Here is a 24,340-nt window from a genome sequence, read left to right as displayed (position 1 = left end):
AGGATTAGGCCAAGTACCTCATTTCCATATTGTGACATATTGTGTCCGTATCAACTTATATATACTATATTCTGAATAAATAAAAAAAAACTTATTTTGCAAACTCGAATATAAACTAAATGTGAGCTTTTCCTTAGCTCACAAGTTCACTAAAAACCTCTCATACTATGGCATCTTTGAGTTAAATACTAAAAAAAAAATTATGTATAGTTTAATAATACTTTTTCTAAATTTATAAAGCAAAGTATCTAGAAAGCTGGAAACAACCATTAAAAAAAACCCAGAAAACCATACTTTTTATAAAATGTTATAAAACTATATATTATGGCATAAAATGTTGAGTACATAAATTATCCCATCCACAAAAATAATTCCCAAGATTTATTTATCCAGCAGCTAAATAGTTAACAGTCTCTCTATTACTTTCCCTTCACCAAATGTTGTAATCTGGGCTTTCTGTAATCTGGACAGATTAAAAACCTCCATGTGTTGTGGTTTGCTGATCATCTCCAGAAGCATCACCTTTCAATCCAAGGAGTTTAAATCTTTCAGCAGGTGGTGTAGCAAAGTACTGCTTTTGTTCTTCAGAGTACCTCTCCTCTACATCAATGATATCTCTGTAGGTCCAATCTTGCCAGTTAAAGTTAAACCTTTCAAGTAACTGGATCTTTTTCTCATTTGTTGACACACAGTCTACAGGCAGCCTCTGCTCAAGGTCTTGGTCCTGGACATCTGGGAATATCAGGACTCCTCGTATTGCAAACCAGCCCCCGTAGCGTGGATGAATGCAGACTCCATACATTTTCTGGAAATACAGTTTTCTTTTGTTAAATTCAAGGTTATTATTGCTCTACCTTTTCTCTTTTGGTTTCCAATGTGGTGGATAGATGACAACTGCTCGACCTTTCTCAACGGCATGTCATAAAAGTGTCCACTGAAGACATCCAATTGTTTAAAAAATGAGTTATTTCTTATTTCTTATTTCAGTAAAATATTCAGTGCTGTTCAGCGTGAAAACAGACCCTTCAGTCCAACCTGTCCATGCCAACCAGATACCCCAAATTAATCTAGTCCCATTTGCCAGCATTTGGCTCATATGCCTTCAAACCCTTCAATTCGTGTATGCATTTAGATGCCTTTGAAATGCAACTCATCTAACCTCCATCACTTTCCCTGTCAGCTCATTCCATATATGCACCACCCCCTGTGAATTCACTCTTTCCAAGTCCCTCAAACCATAGTAACATCCTTGTTAATCTTTACTGAATCCCTTCAAAGTTTAACAACATGTTTCTTATTTCTTCCAAGAAAGTATTTTTTTCCTCTGTCACTTTATGGGTCTTCATGCATTTCCATATGAACACAGCCTTATTTTGCAAAACCAAGTAACCAATTCATGGCAGAAATGACAGACAACAAGTCCTGTACTCCAAAGCCACTATTTACTAGAATGTGCACAATCACAGCCTGGAATCTTGCACAATATTTTCAGCACAAACTACCTGCCCATTTGAATAGCTTAGATTATCAATGTAACATGCAAGGTAACACAAGTTTAAAATCAATGCCAATCAATTGCTGTTAAACAACTCATCAATTTTGAAAAGATCACAAAGTCAGAGGTGAGAATGTTCACTCCCATGTACAAAACCTCAGATACTGAAGCTGTCTGTATCCATATGAAACAAAATCTGTACAAATGAAAGTAGATCTGGACCACATTCAGGCTTGTTAAGTGGCAAGTAACATTTGTACCTTAAGTCCCAGACAACAACCATCTTCAACAAAAGAATTTAATAAACACACCAATCTGTCCTGGATGACAAATAGTATAACCATTGCAAGGGGCCCAGGGAGGGCTACTTGTGGCAAGCGTGGGAGGTAAGTTGGGGAGTCAGTTGAACTGTTACTCATGAGTTAGATTACATATTTAATAGTCTAACTTTGCTTGAGTAACTACTTACTTCTGGGTAATTTCAGGTGAGCCTTCTGAATTCTTCTAATTCAAATGGAGACTTTGAGAGGGTCCCAGGTGTTAGGGAATTGCCCAACAGAATTTTCAGTTTCACAGGCAATTTCCTCTTTTAAAATCTAATTCGAGTTCAGAGATGTCAATGACCACGTACAGAACTAGTAGATAACAGGGTTAATAAGCAATGACTCTTACTAGTCCAGTGTCCAACAGTAAGAGAAGACAGAACAATTCTAATTAACATGACCAGGGACTGCAGCCCACTCAGCCTGATTCGCAAAGTGAACCAATTGAATCACTGCCTTTACTATTGGTTCTTTTGTACCTATTACTACAAAATTAATAAAATTCTGTGAAATTTGTGAAAACACACTTGCATCCAGAGTGGCCTTGTAGCTAATCAGGATTGAGGCACTTTTAGATTAGTTGTCTCAAACTCTGCCTTCAATTGTAATTGACTTATGTCTTACAAGTAAAATTAAGTTAAACAATCTGGGCTTACAGTTGAGGGACAAATGCTGGCTGAATTAACAGAAGTACCCTGGCCTCCTTCAAATAGTGGAATCGAATCTTTTATATCTCGTAAGACATCCAAAAGATAATGCTATACAAGTTATCAAACTAATAAATGATCAGGTTTTAACTATTGTCTAAAATATCCGTAATTTGAAAATATCTTCAGGAAAGTTTATACTTTTTCCATCAATTCCACAAACATTACTTGATTTAGTTAAAACCAGATTATGAAATCCTGCTACGCTCCATGAGCTTGTTTTCATAGTTACTTAAATGTTACAAAAGTCACACCAGATATAGGATGTCCTCACAATCCACTGTTTGGAACGAAGACAGTGAAACACTTAACAACTAAAGGTGGGAAGTTAGACCATAGAAACAGGGTTGCAAACACAGCCAAAATCCAGAAGGTCAATGGACTCAAAACATTAACTCTGCTTTCTCTTTAAGGATACTGCCAGACCTGAATTTCTCCAGTAATTTGTTTTTCTTCAATCAGTTCACATCTGATCTGTGTATGTCTGTAGCTGTACTTTCTTGTCTGCCTCCACATTAATATTTACTGCCTTGTAGGTGAGGGTTTCAGTGACATGGATAAAATGATCAAAGATTGGGAGAAGATTTGTAGCTCGGGTGCACGTTGTTGTGGTTCTGTTCGCCGAGCTGGGAATTTGTGTTGCAGACATTTCGCCCCCTGTCTAGCATGAGCAAAACCAATGTAGTGTACAAAATCCCATGCAAGGATTGCACAAAACACTACATAGGACAAACAGGAAGACAGCTAACGATCCGCATCCATGAACAACAACTAGCTACGAAACGACACGACCAGCTATCCTTAGTAGCCACACACGCAGATGACAAGCAACATGAATTCGACTGGGACAACACTACTATTATAGGACAAGCCAAACAGAACAGCCAGGGAATTCCTAGAGGCATGGCACTCATCCACAGATTCAAATCAATATGCACATCGATCTGGGCCCAATATACTGACCACTGCAGCGGACAGCAGGAACTGACAACTGGAAGCGGCAGATTCAAACCACTACAAATGCCGGAGGAAAGATTACAGAAGCGCTTCACAGGAGGCTCTCAAGCACTGAGGATGTCACCTAGACAGGGGACGAAACGTCTGCAACACAAATTCCCAGCTCGGCGAACAGAACCACAACAATGGATAGAACGAAGCAGCAGGTAGCAACGTTCAATAAACATTATAATGACTAATTTGAGAATAATGATTCTTTGGAAGCCATTGCACAGGTATTTTGTTTAAAAAAAAAGAAACTACTTCCAAAAAAGATAATATCCTTTGATGAAACACCCAGATAACTGAAATGTGCTTTTATTGGAAATGAGGGAAGAAAGCTTTTTTTAAAAAAAAAATAGTTGCCAGAAACCACAAGGCTGAGAGAAAGAAAACTAGCGAATGAAGTATCATTCGAATAAAGGTAGTATACCACAATGCTGAAATTCTCAAATAAACACAGAATTCTGGAGAAACTTGACAGGTCTGGCAGTATCTGTGGAAAAAGGAATACATGCAAAGTTTTGATCCCTGGTATGATCCTTCTTCAGAATTCGTTAATGTTTGGGCAGTAAAAGGCCAAATTCATAGGTTTAAGTTGCTATCTTATCAGAAATATTATTAAATAGATCATTCAAAATTTAGCAAATCACACGCTCCCTCTCTCCTTCAGAGGCCTCACCCTTACTTTTTCTCCCCAGGGGTTTTGCTGCACATCCTTCATTTGATAATAATAGGCTGCTCCAGCCACATGTGCAGCTGTCTGTGCCAAAATCTTTGGCTTTCGATTTGGAAGCATCTCAAAGTCATGGATGGCTTCAATCCTGTGATCAGAAAAATCCTATAGCAAGAAGAAAAAAATGTTTCTTAAATGTACAAGTTATAAGGAACCAAGTATCTGGCATACATAGACACATATTTTTCAATGAAAACTTATTCAGTTATTCACAACATTATCACATTAAAAGGTTATATAAATACTCCAAATCCTCAACACAAATTTAGATTTAAATGGCATTTCACCATTTAAGTCCCATCCAATTATAGCCAGCTTTGCTCCTTTCCTCCCTTGTGGACTGAGTAAACAACCATTCACCCTCATACTGATCTCTTCATGATGGCTTTTACTTCTGTGTGCCCATCACAGATAAAACATGTTTTGTATTGGCAGAACAATTAAAATGGAGTCTGCGTTAAGCAATCAGAATTGAGGAGTGTAGATATCTTAAGAGGGCAGTCAGAAGTTGTTTTAGAGATAGAAGGGGTGAGGTTCAAGGGGGTTTTTTCCGTTATTCATTCATGGGATGCAGATCAGCATTTATTGTCCATCTCTAGTTACCCTTGAGATGATGGTAGTAAGGTATGTTCTGGAACTGCTGCAATCTATTTGGTGTAGTTACACACAAGGTGTGAGGAAGTGCCAGGATTTTGAGCAATTGACACTGAAAGAACTGCAATAAGGATGATGAATGACTTGGAAGGGAACTTGCAGCTGGTAGTGTTCTTATCTATTTGCTGTTCTCATCCTTCTAAATGGACGTGAGTTTAGATAGTGGTGTCTGAAGTGTCTTGGTGAATATCTGCAGTGCTACTATGAACTGGTGGTGGAATGAGTGAATATCTAGGGAAATGGTGCTTTGTATGTTGTTGGAGCTATACTCATTCAGGCAAATGGGAAGTATCCCAGCACGCTCCTGACTAATGCCTTGTATATGGTGGACAGGTTTTGGAGAGCCCAGTTGTGAGTCACTCACTGTTGGATTCCAAGTGTCCAACTTGTTTCAAGTCAATAAACATACCTACTTCTAACCTTTATGATGGAGGGATGGTCACTGAAGCAGCAGTTAGGCCTAGGTCACTATCCCAAGGATCTCCCGCAAAGAGATTCATTGCTGACTTTCAACAACCACAACCATCTTCCTTGAAAACAAAGGTGAGAATTTTAAAAGTTGAACTTAAATGGAGAGCCAAAATAGGCAGCACAGGGTTACTCCTGAGCAGAGGACAGTGCAAGCTAGCCTAGGGGTGGCAAAGTTTTGGATGAGCTTGTTTATAATTAATAAGACAGAGCATGCAGTGCAATGGAAAACTTAAATCTGGAAGAATCAAAAGCATTAACGGAGGTTCAACTGCAATAAGCTGCAATATGGCAATGTTACTGAGGCAGAAATTTAGTGATGGCATGGAATTGGAAAAAAGCTCATCTCAAATATGACACTTCAGTTGCAAATTATCTGGTTAAGTCTCAGACAATTATTGGTTAAGAGACGGAACAGGTGAACAGGAAACAGTTTGTTGTGAAGACTAACACAATGGCTTCAATATTCACAATATTTAGACAGAGGTGATTTCTGGTCATGAAAACCGACAAACAAAAAAATCCTCCACGAATATATCCATTGTAGTTTCTTGATAGCATTTTTCTGTTAAAAAAAAAGCATCCTGTTGAAGTTTTAATCTTCACTCAATAAAACAGAATCACAAGAATAGCAAGTCAAATCAAAACATTTGGTTCCTCCAATTATTGGTATTCTGTAAAAATCGGTTGCATTTGTGAATCTGTCTTGATGAGATACAAGATGAAAAGTGTTTAGCATCCTTATTTGTTCACAAAATTAAGTTTAGAAAACATTAAATAAAAAAAAAGGTGCTCTTTACATTCTTCAGAAGTGAAAAATAATGAACAACACACTCATCTATTGGGTCCCGAATAGAGGTTAATGTCTTCTCTGCAATGAAAGGTTTGAAGGCTTTTTCGAACATCTGAGGTGTACTGAGGACAACAAAGGCCAATGTGTCATCTTGATACTGAAGGTGAAAAGAGGGCTGTACGACAGCATTGTACCAACCAATCTGTGAAAAAACAATAACAATATAGTCATAATAAAACTAACAGAAACAAGCAAGTAGGGCTTAAGAAATGCATTACAAATAAGCAGATTAAAAATTAAAATTAAAGTTGCCGTTGTCCTGACAGACCATGGGACTGGTCTCTCATTAGAAGTGGTGGTTTAACCTGAGGGTCACCATGCCTCAGGTGACAGGTAAGATTAAGAAGAGGAGTGCTTCATGGTAACCTCAGCCAGTGCAGAAATTGAACCTGTCCACCCACAGCTTCACTCTATCACAAATCAGTTGTCCAACCACCTGAGCTAACCAACACCTACATTAAAAAATACCTTAATAATAAAAGAAGTCATGAGCACACATTTGTGTGTCATATCACACTTCTGCCATAACAGCAGCTGATCAGCATTGAAGTCGCTCCCACCACTCAATTTTACAAAGAACAACTTGCCATAACTTGATGAATTTCCTTTATTTACTTCAATGGCTATGACATCCAAAAGGTTGTAAAAAGTGATTTTTTTTTAATGCTCTATGTATTTTGGGCTCCAAGTTATTTAAATAGTAGTAAACATAATGAAAATGAATCAAAATCCAAATTTATAGAAAAATGAAGATTTCCAGAAATGACAAGTAAACCTAAACATGGCTGAGGGAGGGACAGGATTGGCAGCTCAATGTAGTGGTTCTGTTCGCCGAGCTGGAAGTTTTTGTTGCAAACGTTTCGTCCCCTGGCTAGGAGACATCATCAGTGCCCTGGAGCCTCCTGCGAGGCGCTTCTTTGATGTTTCTTCCGGCATTTATAGTGGTCTGTCCTTGCCGCTTCCGGGTGTCAGTTTCAGCTGTCCGCTGTAGTGGTTGGTATATTGGGTCCAGGTCGATGTGTTTGTTGATGGAGTTTGTGGATGAATGCCATGCCTCTAGGAATTCCCTGGCTGTTCTCTGTCTGGCTTGCCCTATGATAGTAGTGTTTTCCCAGTCGAATTCATGTTGCTTGTTGTCTGAGTGTGTGGCTACTAGGGATAGCTGGTCGTGTCGTTTTGTGGCTAGTTGGTGTTCATGTATGCGGATTGTTAGCTGTCTTCCTGTTTGTCCTATATAGTGTTTTGTGCAGTCCTTGCATGATATTTTATAAACTACATTAGTTTTGCTCATGTTGGGTATTGGCTCCTTTGTTCTAGTAAGTTGTTGTCTGAGCGCGGCTGTTGGTTTGTGTGCCGTCATGAGTCCTAGGGGTCGCAGTAGTCTGGCTGTCAGTTCTGAAACGCTCCTGATGTATGGTAGTGTGGCTAGTCCTTTTGGTTGTGGCATGTCCTCGTTCCGTGGTCTATCTCTTAGGCATCTGTTGATAAAGTTGCGCGGGTATCCGTTTTTGGCGAATACCTTGTATAGGTGTTCCTCTTCCTCTTTTCGCAGTTCTGGTGTACTGCAGTGTGTTGTAGCTCTTTTGAATAGTGTCCTGATGCAGCTTCGTTTGTATGTGTTGGGGTGGTTACTTTCATAGTTTAGGACTTGGTCTGTGTGTGTTGTTTTCCTGTGTACCCTTGTGGTGAATTCTCCGTTGGGTGTTCTCTGTACTATCACGTCTAGGAATGGGAGTTGGCTATCCTTTTCTACTTCTCTCGTGAATCGGATTCCTGTGAGTGTGGCGTTGATGATCCGGTGTGTTTTTTCTATTTCCGTGTTTTTGATGATTACGAAAGTGTCATCGACATATCTGACCCAGAGTTTGGGTTAAATTTGTGGTAGGGCTGTTTGTTCTAACCTTTGCATAACTGCCTCTGCTACGAGTCCCGAGATTGGTGATCCCATGGGTGTTCCGTTGATTTGTTCGTATATCTGATTGTTGAATGTAAAGTGTGTAGTGAGGCACAAGTCCAGTAGTTTAAGTATGCCGTCTTTGTTGATAGGTTTCGCCTCCTGTTTTCTGTTCTGTATGTCCAGTAGGTTGGCTATTGTTTCTCTGGCTAGGGTTTTGTCAATTGAGGTGAACAGTGCCGTCACGTCGAATGAGATCATGGTTTCTTCTTTGTCTATGTGTGTATTCCTGATGGCGTCCAAGAATTCCTGTGTTGATTGTATGGAGTGTTTGGATCCGCTGACCAGGTGTTTCAGTTTCTGTTGTAGTTCTCTGGCCAGTTTGTATGCTGGTGTCCCTGGTAGTGATACTATGGGTCTGAGTGGGATGTCTGGTTTGTGTACTTTGGGTAGTCCATAGAATCTGGGGGTGTTGTTGCTTTCCGGTTTCATTCTTCGTAGGTCCACTTTGGTTATCTGTCTGTTTTTTTGTAGATTCCTTAGTGTGTTATTTATTCTATTGGTAAGTTGTGGTGTGGGGTCAGAATCCTTCATTTGGTAGGTGTTGTGCTTTTTTGATGTAGTCTGATTTATCTAGGATGACAGTCATTCTGCCTTTGTCTGCTGGTAGTATGATTATGTTCTTATCATTTCTTAGTGCTTTCAGTGCTTCCCTCTCCTTGGTGTTGAGGTTATGTGTTTGTCTTTTTCTTATCATCATAGGTACGACCGTTTGTCTCACTGTTTGTTGTGTCTCTTCAGTCAGTCCATTGTTCCTGAGTGTGCATTCTAGTGCTGCTAGGAAGTCTGCTGTCTTGGCGTCCCTGTGGTTGTAGTTGAGTCCCTTGGTCAGTATAGTTCTTTCCATGTCTGTGAGCTGTCTGTGGGAGAGGTTTTTAACCTAGGTGTGTGTTGTAGTGTCCTCTTTTTTGTGTGTTAGTTTGGCCAGTTTTTCTTTTAGTGCCGTTTTTTTGCGATGTGTTGTCCTGTTCTGTCTTATAGTGACAGCCTGTTCTATGGTCCGGGTCCATTCATGATTAGCGGTCTTTGAAATTAACGACTTTTGGCGCACAATTTCTTGTTTGTATTTGTGCAGTCGGTTGTGAGCATCTGTGATCATTATTCAAAGACTGCTAATCATGAATGGACCCAGACCATAGAACAGGCTGTCACTATAAGACAGAACAGGACAACACATCGCAAAAAAACGGCACTAAAAGAAAAACTGGCCAAACTAACAAACAAAAAAGAGGACACTACAACACACACCTGGGTTAAAAACCTCTCCCACAGACAGCTCACAGACATGGAAAGAACTATACTGACCAAGGGACTCAACTACAACCACAGGGACGCCAAGACAGCAGACTTCCTAGCAGCACTAGAATGCACACTCAGGAACAATGGACTGACTGAAGAGACACAACAAACAGTGAGACAAACGGTCGTACCTATGATGATAAGAAAAAGACAAACACATAACCTCAACACCAAGGAAAGGGAAGCACTGAAAGCACTAAGAAATGATAAGAACATAATCATACTACCAGCAGACAAAGGCAGAATGACTGTCATCCTAGATAAATCAGACTACATCAAAAAAGCACAAAACCTACTAGCAGACACCAACACCTACCAAATGAAGGATTCTGACCCCGCACCACAACTTACCAATAGAATAAATAACACACTAAGGAATCTACAAAAAAACGGACAGATAACCAAAGCGGACCTACGAAGAATGAAACCGGAAAGCAACAACACCCCCAGATTCTATGGACTACCCAAAGTACACAAACCAGACATCCCACTCAGACCCATAGTATCACTACCAGGGACACCAGCATACAAACTGGCCAGAGAACTACAACAGAAACTGAAACACCTGGTCAGCGGATCCAAACACTCCATACAATCAACACAGGAATTCTTGGACGCCATCAGGAATACACACATAGACAAAGAAGAAACCATGATCTCATTCGACGTGACGGCACTGTTCACCTCAATTGACAAAACCCTAGCCAGAGAAACAATAGCCAACCTACTGGACATACATAACAGAAAACAGGAGGCGAAACCTATCAACAAAGACGGCATACTTAAACTACTGGACTTGTGCCTCACTACACACTTTACATTCAACAATCAGATATACGAACAAATCAACGGAACACCCATGGGATCACCAATCTCAGGACTCGTAGCAGAGGCAGTTATGCAAAGGTTAGAACAAACAGCCCTACCACAAATTTAACCCAAACTCTGGGTCAGATATGTCGATGACACTTTCGTAATCATCAAAAACACGGAAATAGAAAAAACACACCGGATCATCAACGCCACACTCACAGGAATCCGATTCACGAGAGAAGTAGAAAAGGATAGCCAACTCCCATTCCTAGACGTGATAGTACAGAGAACACCCAACGGAGAATTCACCACAAGGGTACACAGGAAAACAACACACACAGACCAAGTCCTAAACTATGAAAGTAACCACCCCAACACATACAAACGAAGCTGCATCAGGACACTATTCAAAAGAGCTACAACACACTGCAGTACACCAGAACTGCGAAAAGAGGAAGAGGAACACCTATACAAGGTATTCGCCAAAAACGGATACCCGCGCAACTTTATCAACAGATGCCTAAGAGATAGACCACGGAACGAGGACATGCCACAACCAAAAGGACTAGCCACACTACCATACATCAGGAGCGTTTCAGAACTGACAGCCAGACTACTGCGACCCCTAGGACTCATGACGGCACACAAACCAACAGCCGCGCTCAGACAACAACTTACTAGAACAAAGGAGCCAATACCCAACATGAGCAAAACTAATGTAGTTTATAAAATATCATGCAAGGACTGCACAAAACACTATATAGGACAAACAGGAAGACAGCTAACAATCCGCATACATGAACACCAACTAGCCACAAAACGACACGACCAGCTATCCCTAGTAGCCACACACTCAGACAACAAGCAACATGAATTCGACTGGGAAAACACTACTATCATAGGGCAAGCCAGACAGAGAACAGCCAGGGAATTCCTAGAGGCATGGCATTCATCCACAAACTCCATCAACAAACACATCGACCTGGACCCAATATACCAACCACTACAGCGGACAGCTGAAACTGACACCCGGAAGCGGCAAGGACAGACCACTATAAATGCCGGAAGAAACATCAAAGAAGCGCCTCGCAGGAGGCTCCAGAGCACTGATGATGTCTCCTAGCCAGGGGACGAAACGTTTGCAACAAAAACTTCCAGCTCGGCGAACAGAACCACTACAACAAGCACCCGAGCTACAAATCTTCGCACAAACTTTGGGCAGCTCAATGTTCTGGGGTTTAGATGCTATAGAAGGAGGCATGAGAGGAGGGGTTGTGAGGTTATTGGTTCGGAAAAAAATACTACTGTTCTTAGAGGGGAAATTCCCAAAGGGTTTTCCAGTGAAGCTATATGGGTGGAACTCAAAAAATAAAAAAGGGGATGATCATCTTGATGGGATTGTATTATAGGACTGCAACAGTCAAACTGAGGGGCAAATATGTCGAGAAATCTCATATATGCAAGATTAACAGGATGTAATAGCAGGGGATTTTAACTTTCCAAACAGAGACTGGGATTGCCATGTAGTTAGGGTTGGATGGTGAGGAATTTGTTAAATGTGCTCAAGAAAATTTTATTTATCAATATGTAGATGTACCTACTAGAGAAGGAGCAAAGCTTAATAAAAGCAAATTACTGCGGATGCTGGAATCTGAAACCAAAAGAGAAAATGCTGGAAAATCTCAGCAGGTCTGGCAGCATCTGGAAGGAGAGAAAAGAGCTGACGTTTAGAATCTTGTCAAAGCTCAAGGAGCAAAGCTTGACCTTTCCTTGGGAAATAAGGCAGAGCAAGTAACTGAAGAGTTAGTGGGAGAGAACTTTGGGGCCAATGATCATATCCTTTTCATAACTATTTTAAAACTAATAAAGTTAGGAGAAAGTGAAGACTGCAGATGCTGGAGATCAGAATTGAAAATGTGTTGCTGGAAAAGCACAGCAGGTCAGGCAGCATTTAAGGAGCAGGAGAGTCGACATTTCGGGCATGAGCCCTTCTAGAAGGGCTCATGCCCGAAACGTCAACTCTCCTGCTCCTTGGATGCTGCCTGACCTGCTGCGCTTTTCCAGCAACATATTTTCAGCATAGAAAAGGATAGGCCTTGTATAAAAGTTATTGGAGTAAAGCAAATTTTGGTGGTATGGGGCAGAACTTTCAAAAGTTGATTAGAGAAGACTTCACAGATGAGGAGACAAATTGGCAAGTGGGAGGCTTTCAAAAGTGAGACAAGAGTTCAGAGGCAGTGTGTTCATGTTAGAGTTAAGGGCAAGGCTGGTAGGAGTTGGAAACAATGGATGAATAAATATTTTGAGGGTCTGGTCAAGAATAAGGAGACATAGGGTAAGTATAGACAAATAGGATCAAATGAATCTCTTCATCAGCATAAGGGGTGTAGGGGCATTCTCAAGAGCAAAAATCAGGAGGACAAAAAGGAGATATGAGATAGCCTTGACAGATAAAATTAAGAATAATCCAAAGAGATTCTACAAGTACATTAACAGCAACTAGGGAGAGAATAGGGCCCTGTAAAGTTCAACAAGGTTGTCTCTGTGTGGAACCATAGAAAATGGAAGAGATACTAAATGAATACTTCATATCAGTTTTAACTGTGGAGCAAGACATGGAAACTCAGGATCAGGGTATAAATATTGATGTTTTGAAAACATTGTAGAAGGGGGGGACTGGAGGTCTTAAAAACATAAAAGGTGGATAAATCTCCAGGACTCCATCAAGTGTACCCCAGGATGTTGTGGGAAACTCGGGAAGAAATTGCATGGCCACGAGCAGAGATATTTGTATCCCCTACAGCCACATGGGAGGTGCCAGAGGACTGGAGGGTGGCTAATGTTCTGCCATTATTTAAAGAGCAGAAGCCTAGAAACTATAGACCTGAGTCTGACATCAGTGATTGGGAAAAACTGAAAGAACTGTGAAACAGAAATGGCTGGAAAAGCTTAGCAGGTCTTAGCATCTGTGGACAAAAATCAGAGTTAATGTTTTGGGTCGAGTGTCCCACGTACAGACATACCATGGACAGAGGGGACTGGGAACAAGAGGAGGATTGCTGCAGGTTTTTAGGGGAAACATTATTCCACCTGTCCATTCAGCATCACTAACAAACCTCGGTCGCATTTAACATCGGATCAGAAAGAAATATGCTTACTAAGCAAACAGCCCCAAAGTGCAGTTACTCAAGTCATCGTTACCTTGAACGGGTCACACTGGAAGCCGAGCGGACCCAACCATTTATTCAGCCACTGATGTATTCCAGCCGCCATAACTTCACCTTTCTGTGATGCAATATCCGCCACAGCGGCAAGGTATAACTACAACTCCCAACGGGCTCTGCGACACATGTTGTGACGTAACATCCGCCGCGGCGCTACGCTGTACGACCAGCAACAACTCCCAGGCGGCTCTGCGCAGTGCGCCGTGGCGTCATACGAACTGACGTTCTTTTAAATCTCGGGGAGCCGCTGGGCTGAGTCAATGTTTGGTGTTTGACATTGACTGTACCTAACGGTAGATTGGCTGCAGGGAGGAGCTTTCTGCAACAACTTGACGGAACGGACCCCAATATAGTGACTGTGCCTTGTTAAATGTAAACCGACCGAGTGTTTCCAGTCAAATATGGCGACACCCAGCTAGTGAAGGTTAAAGGCCTTTATGATTAAAACCTTCCTAGTTCTACATAGTTTGATGTGATTGTTCCTCCTGCAAAGTGTCTTTAATGTACACCAGTTTCCTCACATTGATGTTGTGTTGATGGGCTAATATCCAAACCGACCATTTGCGATAACGAGACCTGCATTCGCTACCTTTAAGGTACCTCTTGATGTTTCTTTTTCTCTTCCTCATCTCATTCAAGTCGCCTCCTCCTGTTTAACATAGATTTTCACGCGAATACCAGACCTGTCTTGCCAACTCTGTGGTCAGGTAGTGCGACATCAACTCTGAAATAAGTCACAACTTCCTCGGATGCTGCCTGACCTGTGCTTTTCCAGCACCACTCTAATTTAAAATATAAAACGCGGTCCAATTCTAGTGTGGGGGTGGCTTTGCAGGAGCAAAGAGATATGGATGTACGTGTGCTGAGATCATTAAAACTGGTATCCCAGCTCTGGGGAAGGGTCACTCGACCCGAAATGTTAACTCTGATTTCTGCCCACAGGTGTTGCCAGATCTGAGATTTTCCAGCAATTTTTAATTTTGTCTTTGAAAGAGACAGGATAGTTAGAGAGAACATGTGGTAAAGCATGTGGTATTCTCAGCTTTGTTAATGGGGACACAGAGTACAAGAGCAAGGAGGTGATGTTAAACTTGTCTCAGACACTTGGTAGACCTTAGCTGAACTATAGTGATCATTAGTGGGTGTCACATTATAAGAAGGATGTGAACTCATTGGAGGCATTGCCAAAGTGCTTTTCAAGAATGATTCCTTGGATGAAGAACTTCACTTATTGAAAAAGTAGGGACTGTTGTCCTTGGAGTGAAGAAGCCTAAGAGTATATCTGATAGAGGTTTTCATAATCATGAATGGTCTGGATAGAATAGACTGAGCGAAACTGTTCCTGCTTGTGAAAGGAGCAAGAACGCATTGATTTAAAGTATTCTGTAAAAGAAGAAAGGCTGAAGTGAGGAAATACTTTTTCACTCAGTGAGTAATTAGGGTATGGAATGGACTGCCTGGAAGTATGGTGGAGGCAGGTTCAACTAAGTCCAGGAGGCATTGGATAAATATTTGTATAAAAATAATATACAAGGGTATGGAACAAAAAACAGCAGATTGGACTTGGGTAGTCATGTTCATTTAACAACTGGGTACAAGCACAATGGGCCAAAGGCCTCCTTCATGCCATAACACATCTGTGATTCTATAGCAGAGATAGAAGCATTGCCTTTTAAATTGAATGGCCTGTGGTGCAAGGAGCATATGTAAGTAAACAAGGTAGAGCTGCTGGCTGAGGCAGAATATGGGTAAATGCATTTTGAATAAATTAGTATATTAGAAACTGGAAAACCTAAAGCCATCAATGGTACCACTGATGTAATTGCATCTGAAAGTGTCAATAGCATGGATTTGGGGTTTCGGAAGCTGTTTTAGAGTAAATCCAAACAAAGTTGAAGAGATGGCAGTGAGTATTTAACTTGTGCTGCAATGGCTGTACAAAGTTTGTTGGCTGTGAATGGTTGGTCAGAGGAGTGCCCAAGGTTAAAGTGTCCTTGGCATTTTTTTTAAAAGAGAGGTCGTAAAAGACACAGATTCCGAAAAGTCTAAGTTGAAGAGTTTTAAGACTAGTTTGATTATAGCTGATAGATATGGTCTCAGGCAATGGGCTTTCAAGTTTTTGGGGGAAAAAAGCACTTGTACAATGAAAGGGAAGTGGTCAGTTCTCTCAGCTCAGCTTTTCTCTGGCTTGGTTTGGTTTCAGTGCAGTAGTGTTGTGAAGCTGCTGAGAAGCAGGTCTATGCTGACCCTCTCTCCCTGACAGCTCTTCTGTAAGACCCTGTGTTTGATTTTACATTTTGTGCTGAGGGATGTTTATGGGGATTGCTGCAAGTATTGGAACAGCGTTAAGTTGGGACGATCTGTTGGATTTTCGGGTAGGTTTAAGTTATTCAGTATTCCATTCTCTTTTGTTTGTATTTCATTGGTAATCTTGTAAATAAATTCTGTTTTGTTTAAAACTACATGGTTTGACCAATGGCATCCCTCCTGGAATATCCGCGTTTCACCTGCTTAAAACAACTAGCAAAGTTAAGGTCTGGGCTACTTTCTTGAAATGTTTTGAGGGAGTCTGTCGTGGTCTATAAAAGAAGGAAAAGGAGGCAACTGCTAAATATTAAGACTTTTCATTCGAGTGATCAAGGCTTGGTCTTAGTTGCAATTTGAAATCATACAGCATTTTGACAGGATAAAATTGTTAGTGTTTTTGGAAGTCATAATGATTTAAGTTGTTCTTGTAACAGGGAACATAATTAGTTTCTACTAATCAGAAAGAAGAGTGGGATAAATTCAAAATCCAGCAAAGGATGGCTAAAAAGATAATAAAGACAAAAAAACTGCGAGGAACATAAAAACTGTCATTAAGAGCTCCTTTAAATATATAACAAGGAAGAGAGAGGTCAAATGAACACAGGCCCCTTACAAAATGAATCTGAGAAAATGGCAAAGGAGTCAAATGGATATTTTGCATCAGTCTTTGCGGTGGAAGGTACTTCAAGCATTCCATCACGACTAAAGAATACAGGAAGGAAGGAAGTCATCACTATCACTAAATAAACTATTTTAGACAAACTATTGGGACGAAAGGCAGATAAATCCCCTGGTCCTGAAGGCTTATTTCTTAAGATCCTAAAAGAGATAGCTACAGAGATAGTGGGTGCATTGGTTGTAATTTTCCAAAAATCAATACATTCTGGACAAATATCAGAGGATTGAAAAACTGCTAATATGACATCCTTATTCAAAAAATAGGAACTGTAGGTCAATTAGCTTGTAGGTAAAGTGTTGGAAGCAATTATTAAGGTAATAATAACAGAACTTTTGGAAAATCATAATCTAATCAGGCAGAGATGGAATAAAAGAAAATACTGTTTTGAGGAAGTTTAGCTGGAATGGATAGAGGGTAACCAGTAGATGTATTGTATTTAGACTTTCAGAATGCATTCGATGAAAGGTTAAATCATCAGATAAGAGTCCATTGTGTTGGAGGAAGTATATTGGCCTGGATAGAGAATTGGCCCATGGGCAGGAAGCAACCAGTGGGGAAAAGGGGTTCTTTTTCAGGTGGGGTGAGCTGTGACCATTGTGATCAATGCTGGGACTGTAACTGTTCTCACTACATATTTAATAAGTTGGAGGAAGGAAATGAATTTGCAGATGACACAAAGTATGGGTATGGGTGGGTTGTGAGAGAGATACAAACAGTTTAGAGAGATATTGATAGGTTAAGTGGGCAAAATGTTGGCAAATGGAGTAGAATGTGGGAAAATGTGACACTGTTCAGTTTGGAAGAGAACCAAAAGAACGGAATAATATTTAAATGGAGAAAATCTGCAGAAAACTGCAACACAAATGGACTTGGGGGTACTTGTGCACAATATACATAAAGCTAGCACACAGTTGCAGTAGATAATCAGGAAGGCTAATCAAATGTTGGTCCTTTTATCAAGGGAGTTGGAGTAGTATAACAGTAGGGAAATCTTACTGCAACTGTACCAAATGCTGAGGCCACGTCTGGTCTGAGAGTTGTTTTAGCCCCTTAATTGAAGGTAAGATTTAATTTCATTGGAGGCAATTCAGGGGTGGTTTGTTAAAATGATCCCCAGATTGTCGTATAAGCAAAATCTAAAACAGGTGGGACTGCACTCATTGGAGTTTAGAAGAATGAGAGATTATCGAGAATCATACATTGTGGCAGCAGGCCATTTGACCCAACAGGTCCACACCAACCCTCCAAAGGGCATCCCACCCAGTGCTAATCCCCCACCCTATCACCCTACATTTCCCATGGTTAATCCATCTAGCCTGCACATCACTGGTTACTATGAACAATTTAGCGTGGCGAATCCACCAAACCTGCACATCTTTGGACGGTGGGAGGAAACCCACACAGACATGGGAAAATGTGCAAACTGCACTCAGACAGTCGCCCAAGGCTGGAATTGATCCTGGGTCCCTGGCGCTGTGAGGCACCAGTGCTAATCACTGAGCTACTGGTTTCCATTGAAACATAAAGGATTTTTAAGCGGTTTAACAGGGTAAATATTGAGAGGATGTTTTCCCCTAAGAGGACATAGTCTCAGAATAATGAGGCACCATTTTAAAACTAAGATGAAGTGGAATTTCCTTTCTGAGGTTGAGTGTCTTTCAAACTCCTTGCCACAGAGTGCTTTGTATATTTAAGGCTGAGAGAAAGCAATCAGTAGAGAACCAAGGGTTGTAGGCAGAGGACAGAAAACTGGATGTGGGGAGTGTCAGATCAGTCATGATCCTATTGAATGGTCAAGCTGGCTCAAGGGGCCGAAGTATCTCCACCTGTTACTCTTTCTAATGATCGAAATATGTGGCAGTTCTGCCACAAAATAAATGGATGTCCAATATCCAATCTAAACAAAACCTCCCCATTTTCTATTTTAAAGAGCTTGAGTAAAAATTTAGCAAACGTAACTCTGTTTCTTTCAAGTGTCTGTTCTTCACCTGTTTATCTGGCATTCAGTATTGGATGAGCCACAATGGATGAGCTCTATACTCCCTTGCCATTGATTCCATATCTCATCCTGGCTGTTGAAATATATTAGGTGGAATTTCAAGTTCAGCATTGCATTTGATCCAGATCTGAGATTTTGCTACTTTCACTTATGTAACATCACACAATCCTTCTCATGCCTGACCTCTATTGGTCTCTGGCTCTCTCAAAGCATCAAATTTAAATTTCCTTTTTGAAACCCTTAATGAAGTTGACCCTCCATTTCTTTGTGATCTTCTCCAGTCCTGTAATTCTTTCACCTCTGCTTGGATATACATTCCTCATTCCTTTACGCCGTGATGTTGACCATGCTGGCAGGTGTCTCGGCTGTCTGGCATTCCCTCCCTTTGTGTTTCCATTTCCTTTTTCTTTAAGACCCTCTTTAAGAACTGCCTCTTTGACAAAGCTTTCACCTTTCCTAATGTGGCTAGTGTGCATTCTTATCTGATTATGTTGCTATGTTACAGTTACTACACAAGCAAATTATTATTTTGACAAATATTTATATATTTGTGCAATTCCATTTAAAAACAAATAAGATTAATGTTTTTTTTAAATTCATGAATCATTCACCATATTATTTCACTATTTGAAACAAAAGCAAATTAATAAAAAAAAAAGAAGCTGGTTGATTTTTAAGCTGCCTGGTCATGTCTTTGAAGTTGTTGTTGACATAAACTGTATTTACATTTCTGTAACAGAACATGAACTGGGACACTCAGCTAAATTCCATATTGAATGATACTGATTGCAATGTTGAAAAAATTAAGGTAAGTGTGTTATTCTGTTGAATTGTATGTTTTTCTTTCTTTTAGTTTATAGTTTTCAACTGTATGGATGAATGAGAGGATCTTTCAGGTTGTGTTACAAACAAACTTTCAAAATGTAGTCCAAGTTCAAAGTTCTTTCCAAACCATTTTTAAACAAAATACAAGCTAAATTTTTGGATTATATAAGTATCTGTGTTGAAAACGGTTGCACATTCATGACTTTCCTTTGCCAGTAATTGTATATAATCATGCTTTTCATTATTTGAAGATTGACAATTTAAGTTCCATCTACAGTTTGGGATATAGTATTATAGATGTAATATTGACTGGTGTAAATATATCCAATATAGAATCACGAGAGGCGATCCAGGGAAGAGAGAATGCAAGATTAAAATGAATATATTTCTGGAAGAATACTGTTCAACCTATTACATTGAATGTTTGAAAAAGTCAACCAATGCCCATGTGGCACCTAATTGTTAAACAGGTTCAGTGTTTTTGTCTCAACTACTCTACTAAGAGATACATTGCAGGTGTTGATTGTTTTGTGAGATAATTGCCACATTTTAAAAAAAATATTGAGTGTATCACTGGCAGTATTAATCGTCCTTGAGAAGGTGGTGGTCTTAGAAATGCATTTCAGGATTTTGACCCAATAGTAATATAAGATACAGTTCTGAATCAAAATGGTGAAATTTGGAAGGGATTTGTCATTCTAAATGCAGAGATCATTAGTTTGAAAGGTACTGTCAAGGTGTTGTAGCAGGTTGTTGCAGAGAACCTTGTAGATGGTACACCCCATTGCCCCAATGTGTAGCAGTGATAAATGGAATGCCAGTCAAGCTTTATTTTAGATTTATTTATTTATTTATTTGTTTGTTTGTTTATAAATGTTGTTGCAGCTGCACTCCTCTAAACAATAGAAAGTGGACATGCTGTGGGAGATGGATTGCTCACTGCAGAATTCCCTGCTCTTGCAGCCACAGTATTTATATGCATGAATACAGGCAAAGTAGTGTGGATGCTGGAAATCTGAAATAAAAACAGAGAATTCTGGAGAAACGCAGGAGATCTGTAGAGAGAGAATGAACTAACATTTCAAATCCAGTATGGCTCTTTTTCAAAACTGAAAGGGGTTGAAAAATGATGGTGTTTTATGTTTAACAAATACTTTTACTTTTTTGTAATAGATAACTCTCCACTGGTCGGAGTTGTTTCTTCCAGTTTCTCATTGACTTTAGTCTTGCTAGAGCTGCATGAAACTGGGGGAAATGACAATGGAAAGTATAACTGGACAAACTGTATAATGGACAGCCACTCCATCACTAACCATACTCTGCCCAGCAACAAAAGCGAAAATATCTTTGTGTAGTATGGTGCTGGGAATGGAAGGTTTGTGTTTAAAAATAGGCTGGAACTTTTTTTCACTGGAGCATGGGAAGTTGAGGGGTGACTATATAGATGTTCATAAAATCATGAAGGCTATAGATAGTGAATAGAAAAATCTTTTCCCTAGGGTTGGGGAGTTCAAAATTAAGGGATTTTTCTAAGGTGAGAGGAGAAAGTTTTAGAAAGGACATGAGGGGCAACTATTTTTTTACATAGTGGTCTGTGTGTGGAATGAACTGCCAGTAGAAGTGGTGGTTGCTGGTACAGTCCAACATTTAAAAGACATTTAATAAGTTCATGAATATTAAAGGCTTGGAGGGATATGGGCCAAAAGCCATGTGTGAGACTAGTTTAGTTTGGGAACATGGGCTAGTTGGGCCGAAGGGTCTGTTTCTGCGCTGTATGACTGTGAACAAGAACATTGTCATCTCAAAAACCACCTTTTTCATTATCACGCACAATCTATAGATTCCTTCATTCTGTTATGAAGATGAAGACGTGTACTGCATCTTTGAGACAGATGCTGTTTTGAACTGAGAGATTACAAGCACCTGTGTGTATGACTAGATGGCAGTCCCAGCGTATGGGAAAATTGAAAATATGTAATATTTGGTTATGAAATGGATACTTTAATTGATTGCTGTTTTGACAACAATTCAAATTTAAATTATGCCCCGGGATACTAAAATGCAATCGAGGTTGAATTTGTTATTTTGTCAACATCAAACCAATGAGATGATCCAGTGTCAAGGATATAAAAATGCAGACATTTTGAAAATTGAAGAGTGAGCAGCTGCCATCGAGATAGAAACACATGGAGATCTTGCTCTCCAACAAATTAAGAAACACTTTATCAAATGTATCTTTTCATATGAAATATACTTGCAATAAAAAGAAAGAATACGACCCAGAGAATTCAGCAGTTGGAAGAGTGAAGTCACAGAAGACGACAGTGGCTGTGTGGTTTTGAAATTAAGTTGATGTAAGTTTGAATAAGTGTGTTATTGGAACAGCAAATTGTTATAGAGTTTTTTTTTAGATTAGATTACTTACAGTGTGGAAACAGGCCATTCGGCCCAACAAGTCCACACCGACCCGCCGAAGCGCAACCCACCCATACCCCTTACCTAACACTATGGGCAATTTAGCATGGCCAATTCACCTGAATCGCACATCTTTGGAATGTGGGAGGAAACCGGAGCACCCGGAGGAAACCCACACAGGCGCGGGGAGAATGTGCAAACTCCACACAGTCAGTCGCCTGAGTCGGGAATTGAACCCGGGTCTCTGGTGCTGTGAGGCAGCAGTGCTAACCACTGTGCCACCGTGCCGGAGTCGGGTAATAAACAGTTAAGAGAAAAGGGAGTTTAGAGTTGTGAATAGTGTTATTTAATGTTCACTTTGAATTAAAAAATAAATCAGTATTATTTTCTTTAAATAGTGGAATGTGGGAGTTCTGTGTCACTCATATTTTAAGATTATCAGGTGAAGTGAGCTTTTCTGGGTGTTTGGTTTAATCAACAGAGGAGTTCACCCCTGTGTCATAACAATTCAGTTATCACCTTTTGAGGATGAAAGTCTCAGGTCCTGCCTGCACTCTAATGTGAGGAATAAGCCTTGTTCTTGTATGTCAGGTTACTGTACTTGCCTACTAGATACGACTAAATACATTACACTCGAATGGACACAGCCATTTATCTAAAGTAATTTTTATTAATCTGGTAAGTTTTAACTGTAGACAAATGCCTTCATTGACAGTGAAAACTGACTTTTACAAATGAGTCTCATTTCTTTAAAATTTAAAAGATTTTAATTATCTTTATGAAGGTGTAAAATAGACTTGTTTCCTTTTCTCTTTACACCTGCTTTATCATTGTTTTCTATTTTACTTCTTGTACATTAAATTGAATATTCTAATGAATGTTTCCTGTTTCAAATTTTGTCTACCTCAGTAAAAATCCTTCAGTCTAATAGAGTGAAGAGGCCTCACTTTGCTCTGTGTTCACACAGATTTCAGAACTCCGTTGGGAATACTTCATTATATCAGACTCCAAATATATAAACATATATAGAAAAATATAAAATTTTTAAAAATCTAAACTAGCTATTTAACTAACTAAATAAATAATTAACCAATTAACCCAACAACAAACAAATGCATAGTAATAACTCAGCCCAGCCAAACAAAGCACTCATACATTCACAGTTCCCCCTCCCTGGATATTGGACTCGTGAAACACAATTGTTACGGTTATATAAAAGCCCTTGTTAGTGTGTCCAGCTATTTCAAAAAGGCTGCCATGACTTGTAAAAATTCTCAGATTTGTGGTGTACCACATATCTGTGAGAAAATCCAGGGGAATATGCTCCATAACAATCTTCCACCAACCCGATAGGCCCAGGGGTTTTTTTGGATATCCAACTTAGCAGGATATTCTTTCTTGCACAGAATGTGAGAATGTTGAAAAGTTTTATTTTCTTATGCACATCTGCAGGAAATAGTGGGTCGGCCCAAAAGGAGAGAGATAGTGTCCTTCTCCACCCTTACACCCAAAATCTTCTCCATTGTCTTTGGTCTTGCGATAGATAGGCTTCAAGCAATGAGTAAGAGTGCCTGATACCCCTCGTTTAACTTTTGACAAATGGTCTGGAGCCAAGTGGACCCTATGGAGAATCTTCAACTGTAAAGCATGCTCCTATTGCAAATTGATGTCTTCCTTGCATTCTCCCAAATCTCCTCCCATGCCTCTGAGGAAGCTTCAACACCCAACACCCAAATCTTGCACATTTGATCAGACTCATCTGAGGTGGCACCCCCCGATTGATGATATAAAGTACTGACAGAGAGTATACTCTTAGCCCTTAGCACCCCCCTCGAATGGCCTCCGCCAATGGTTCAATCACCAATGTAAAAAGCAATGGTGGAAGGGGGCAGTCCTGCTGGCTGCTTCTAAAAATATTAAAATTGCTTGATCGTACCCCATTGGTGATGACCGTCATGAAGATTTCGCACAAACCAAACCGCTTGAGAGTATAGAAAAAGTAGTCACTCAATTCTGTCAAATGCCTTCACTGTATCTAAAGAAATCACTAATCCCTCTATTGACTGCTGTTGGCATGCTTGAATTACGTTAAGCAGCCTCCTAACATTATTAGAGGATCTGTGACCATTTATAAAACCCACCTGATCCTCTTTAATAATAAAGGTAACACAGTCTCCAGCTATAATGCAAGAGAGGATTTTAAAGTCCACATTTAAGAGCGAGATGGGCCTGTAGGAAGCACAGTCTTCCGGCTCCTTCCCTTTTTTAAGGATAAGTGAAATATGGACTCTCTCAGAGATGGTGGGAGACAATCATGACTGTATGAATCATTAAACATATTCGGCATCGGACCTGATAGTATACATAAATTCCTTATAGGATTCACTGGGAAGTCAGTCAGGACCGGGCGCCTTTCCACTCTGAAGCTGCCTCACAGCTTCCTGCACTTCTTGCTCTGTTAATGGAGCATTGAGAAAGGACTGTTGTTTGGGAGTCACACCCGGAAGCTTCGGATCTCTTTTTAAAAAACATTCCATTTTGGCCTGTCCTTCCTCACAACACTCAGATTGGTATAACTTAGAGTAAAATCTCT

At 40.1% G+C, this 24,340-nt stretch overlaps 2 protein-coding genes across 4 annotated transcripts in view; one reads left to right on the top strand and one right to left on the bottom strand.

The window, feature by feature from the left end:
• Positions 1 to 285: 285 nt before the first annotated feature.
• mmachc (metabolism of cobalamin associated C) lies at positions 286 to 13,581 on the bottom strand. 2 transcript variants are annotated; one of them, XM_060830500.1, is made up of 4 exons: positions 13,500 to 13,581; positions 6,180 to 6,374; positions 4,204 to 4,362; positions 286 to 805 (listed from the first exon to the last, which is right to left on the bottom strand). In XM_060830500.1, exons 1-4 carry the CDS (start codon positions 13,569 to 13,571, stop codon positions 473 to 475), a joined length of 759 nt encoding a protein of 252 aa, XP_060686483.1. In that variant the 5' UTR covers positions 13,572 to 13,581; the 3' UTR covers positions 286 to 472. The 2 variants fall into 2 exon arrangements, with proteins under 2 accessions (XP_060686483.1, XP_060686484.1); XM_060830501.1 differs by having other exon boundaries at positions 4,210 to 4,362.
• Positions 13,582 to 13,735: 154 nt separating this feature from the next.
• Positions 13,736 to 24,340, top strand: part of LOC132819115 (rho-associated protein kinase 2-like) — a 56,284-nt gene continuing 45,679 nt past the window's right edge. The window contains exons 1-2 of one of the 2 annotated variants that reach the window (XM_060830499.1): positions 13,736 to 13,946; positions 19,247 to 19,315. In XM_060830499.1, coding sequence (XP_060686482.1) covers positions 19,250 to 19,315 — 66 coding nt within the window. In that variant the 5' untranslated portion in view covers positions 13,736 to 13,946; positions 19,247 to 19,249. Of the gene's footprint in view, positions 14,119 to 19,246; positions 19,316 to 24,340 lie in introns of both variants that reach the window. The other variant, XM_060830498.1, reaches the window with a different exon arrangement.

The sequence above is a fragment of the Hemiscyllium ocellatum genome, chromosome 9, assembly GCF_020745735.1.
Source record: "Hemiscyllium ocellatum isolate sHemOce1 chromosome 9, sHemOce1.pat.X.cur, whole genome shotgun sequence".
NCBI lineage: Eukaryota > Metazoa > Chordata > Chondrichthyes > Orectolobiformes > Hemiscylliidae > Hemiscyllium > Hemiscyllium ocellatum.
This window is presented reverse-complemented; position numbering and strand designations above follow the sequence as displayed.

Coding starts and splice junctions, on each gene's coding strand:
- mmachc (XM_060830500.1), bottom strand. CDS start 13,571: ATGGCGGCTGGAATACATCAGTGGCTGAATAAATGGTTGGGTCCGCTC. Junction 6,375..13,499: donor TCCAGTGTGACCCGTTCAAG/GTAACGATGACT, acceptor GTTTTTTCACAG/ATTGGTTGGTACAATGCTGT. Junction 806..4,203: donor CCTGGGGAGAAAAAGTAAGG/GTGAGGCCTCTG, acceptor CTGTATTTCCAG/AAAATGTATGGAGTCTGCAT.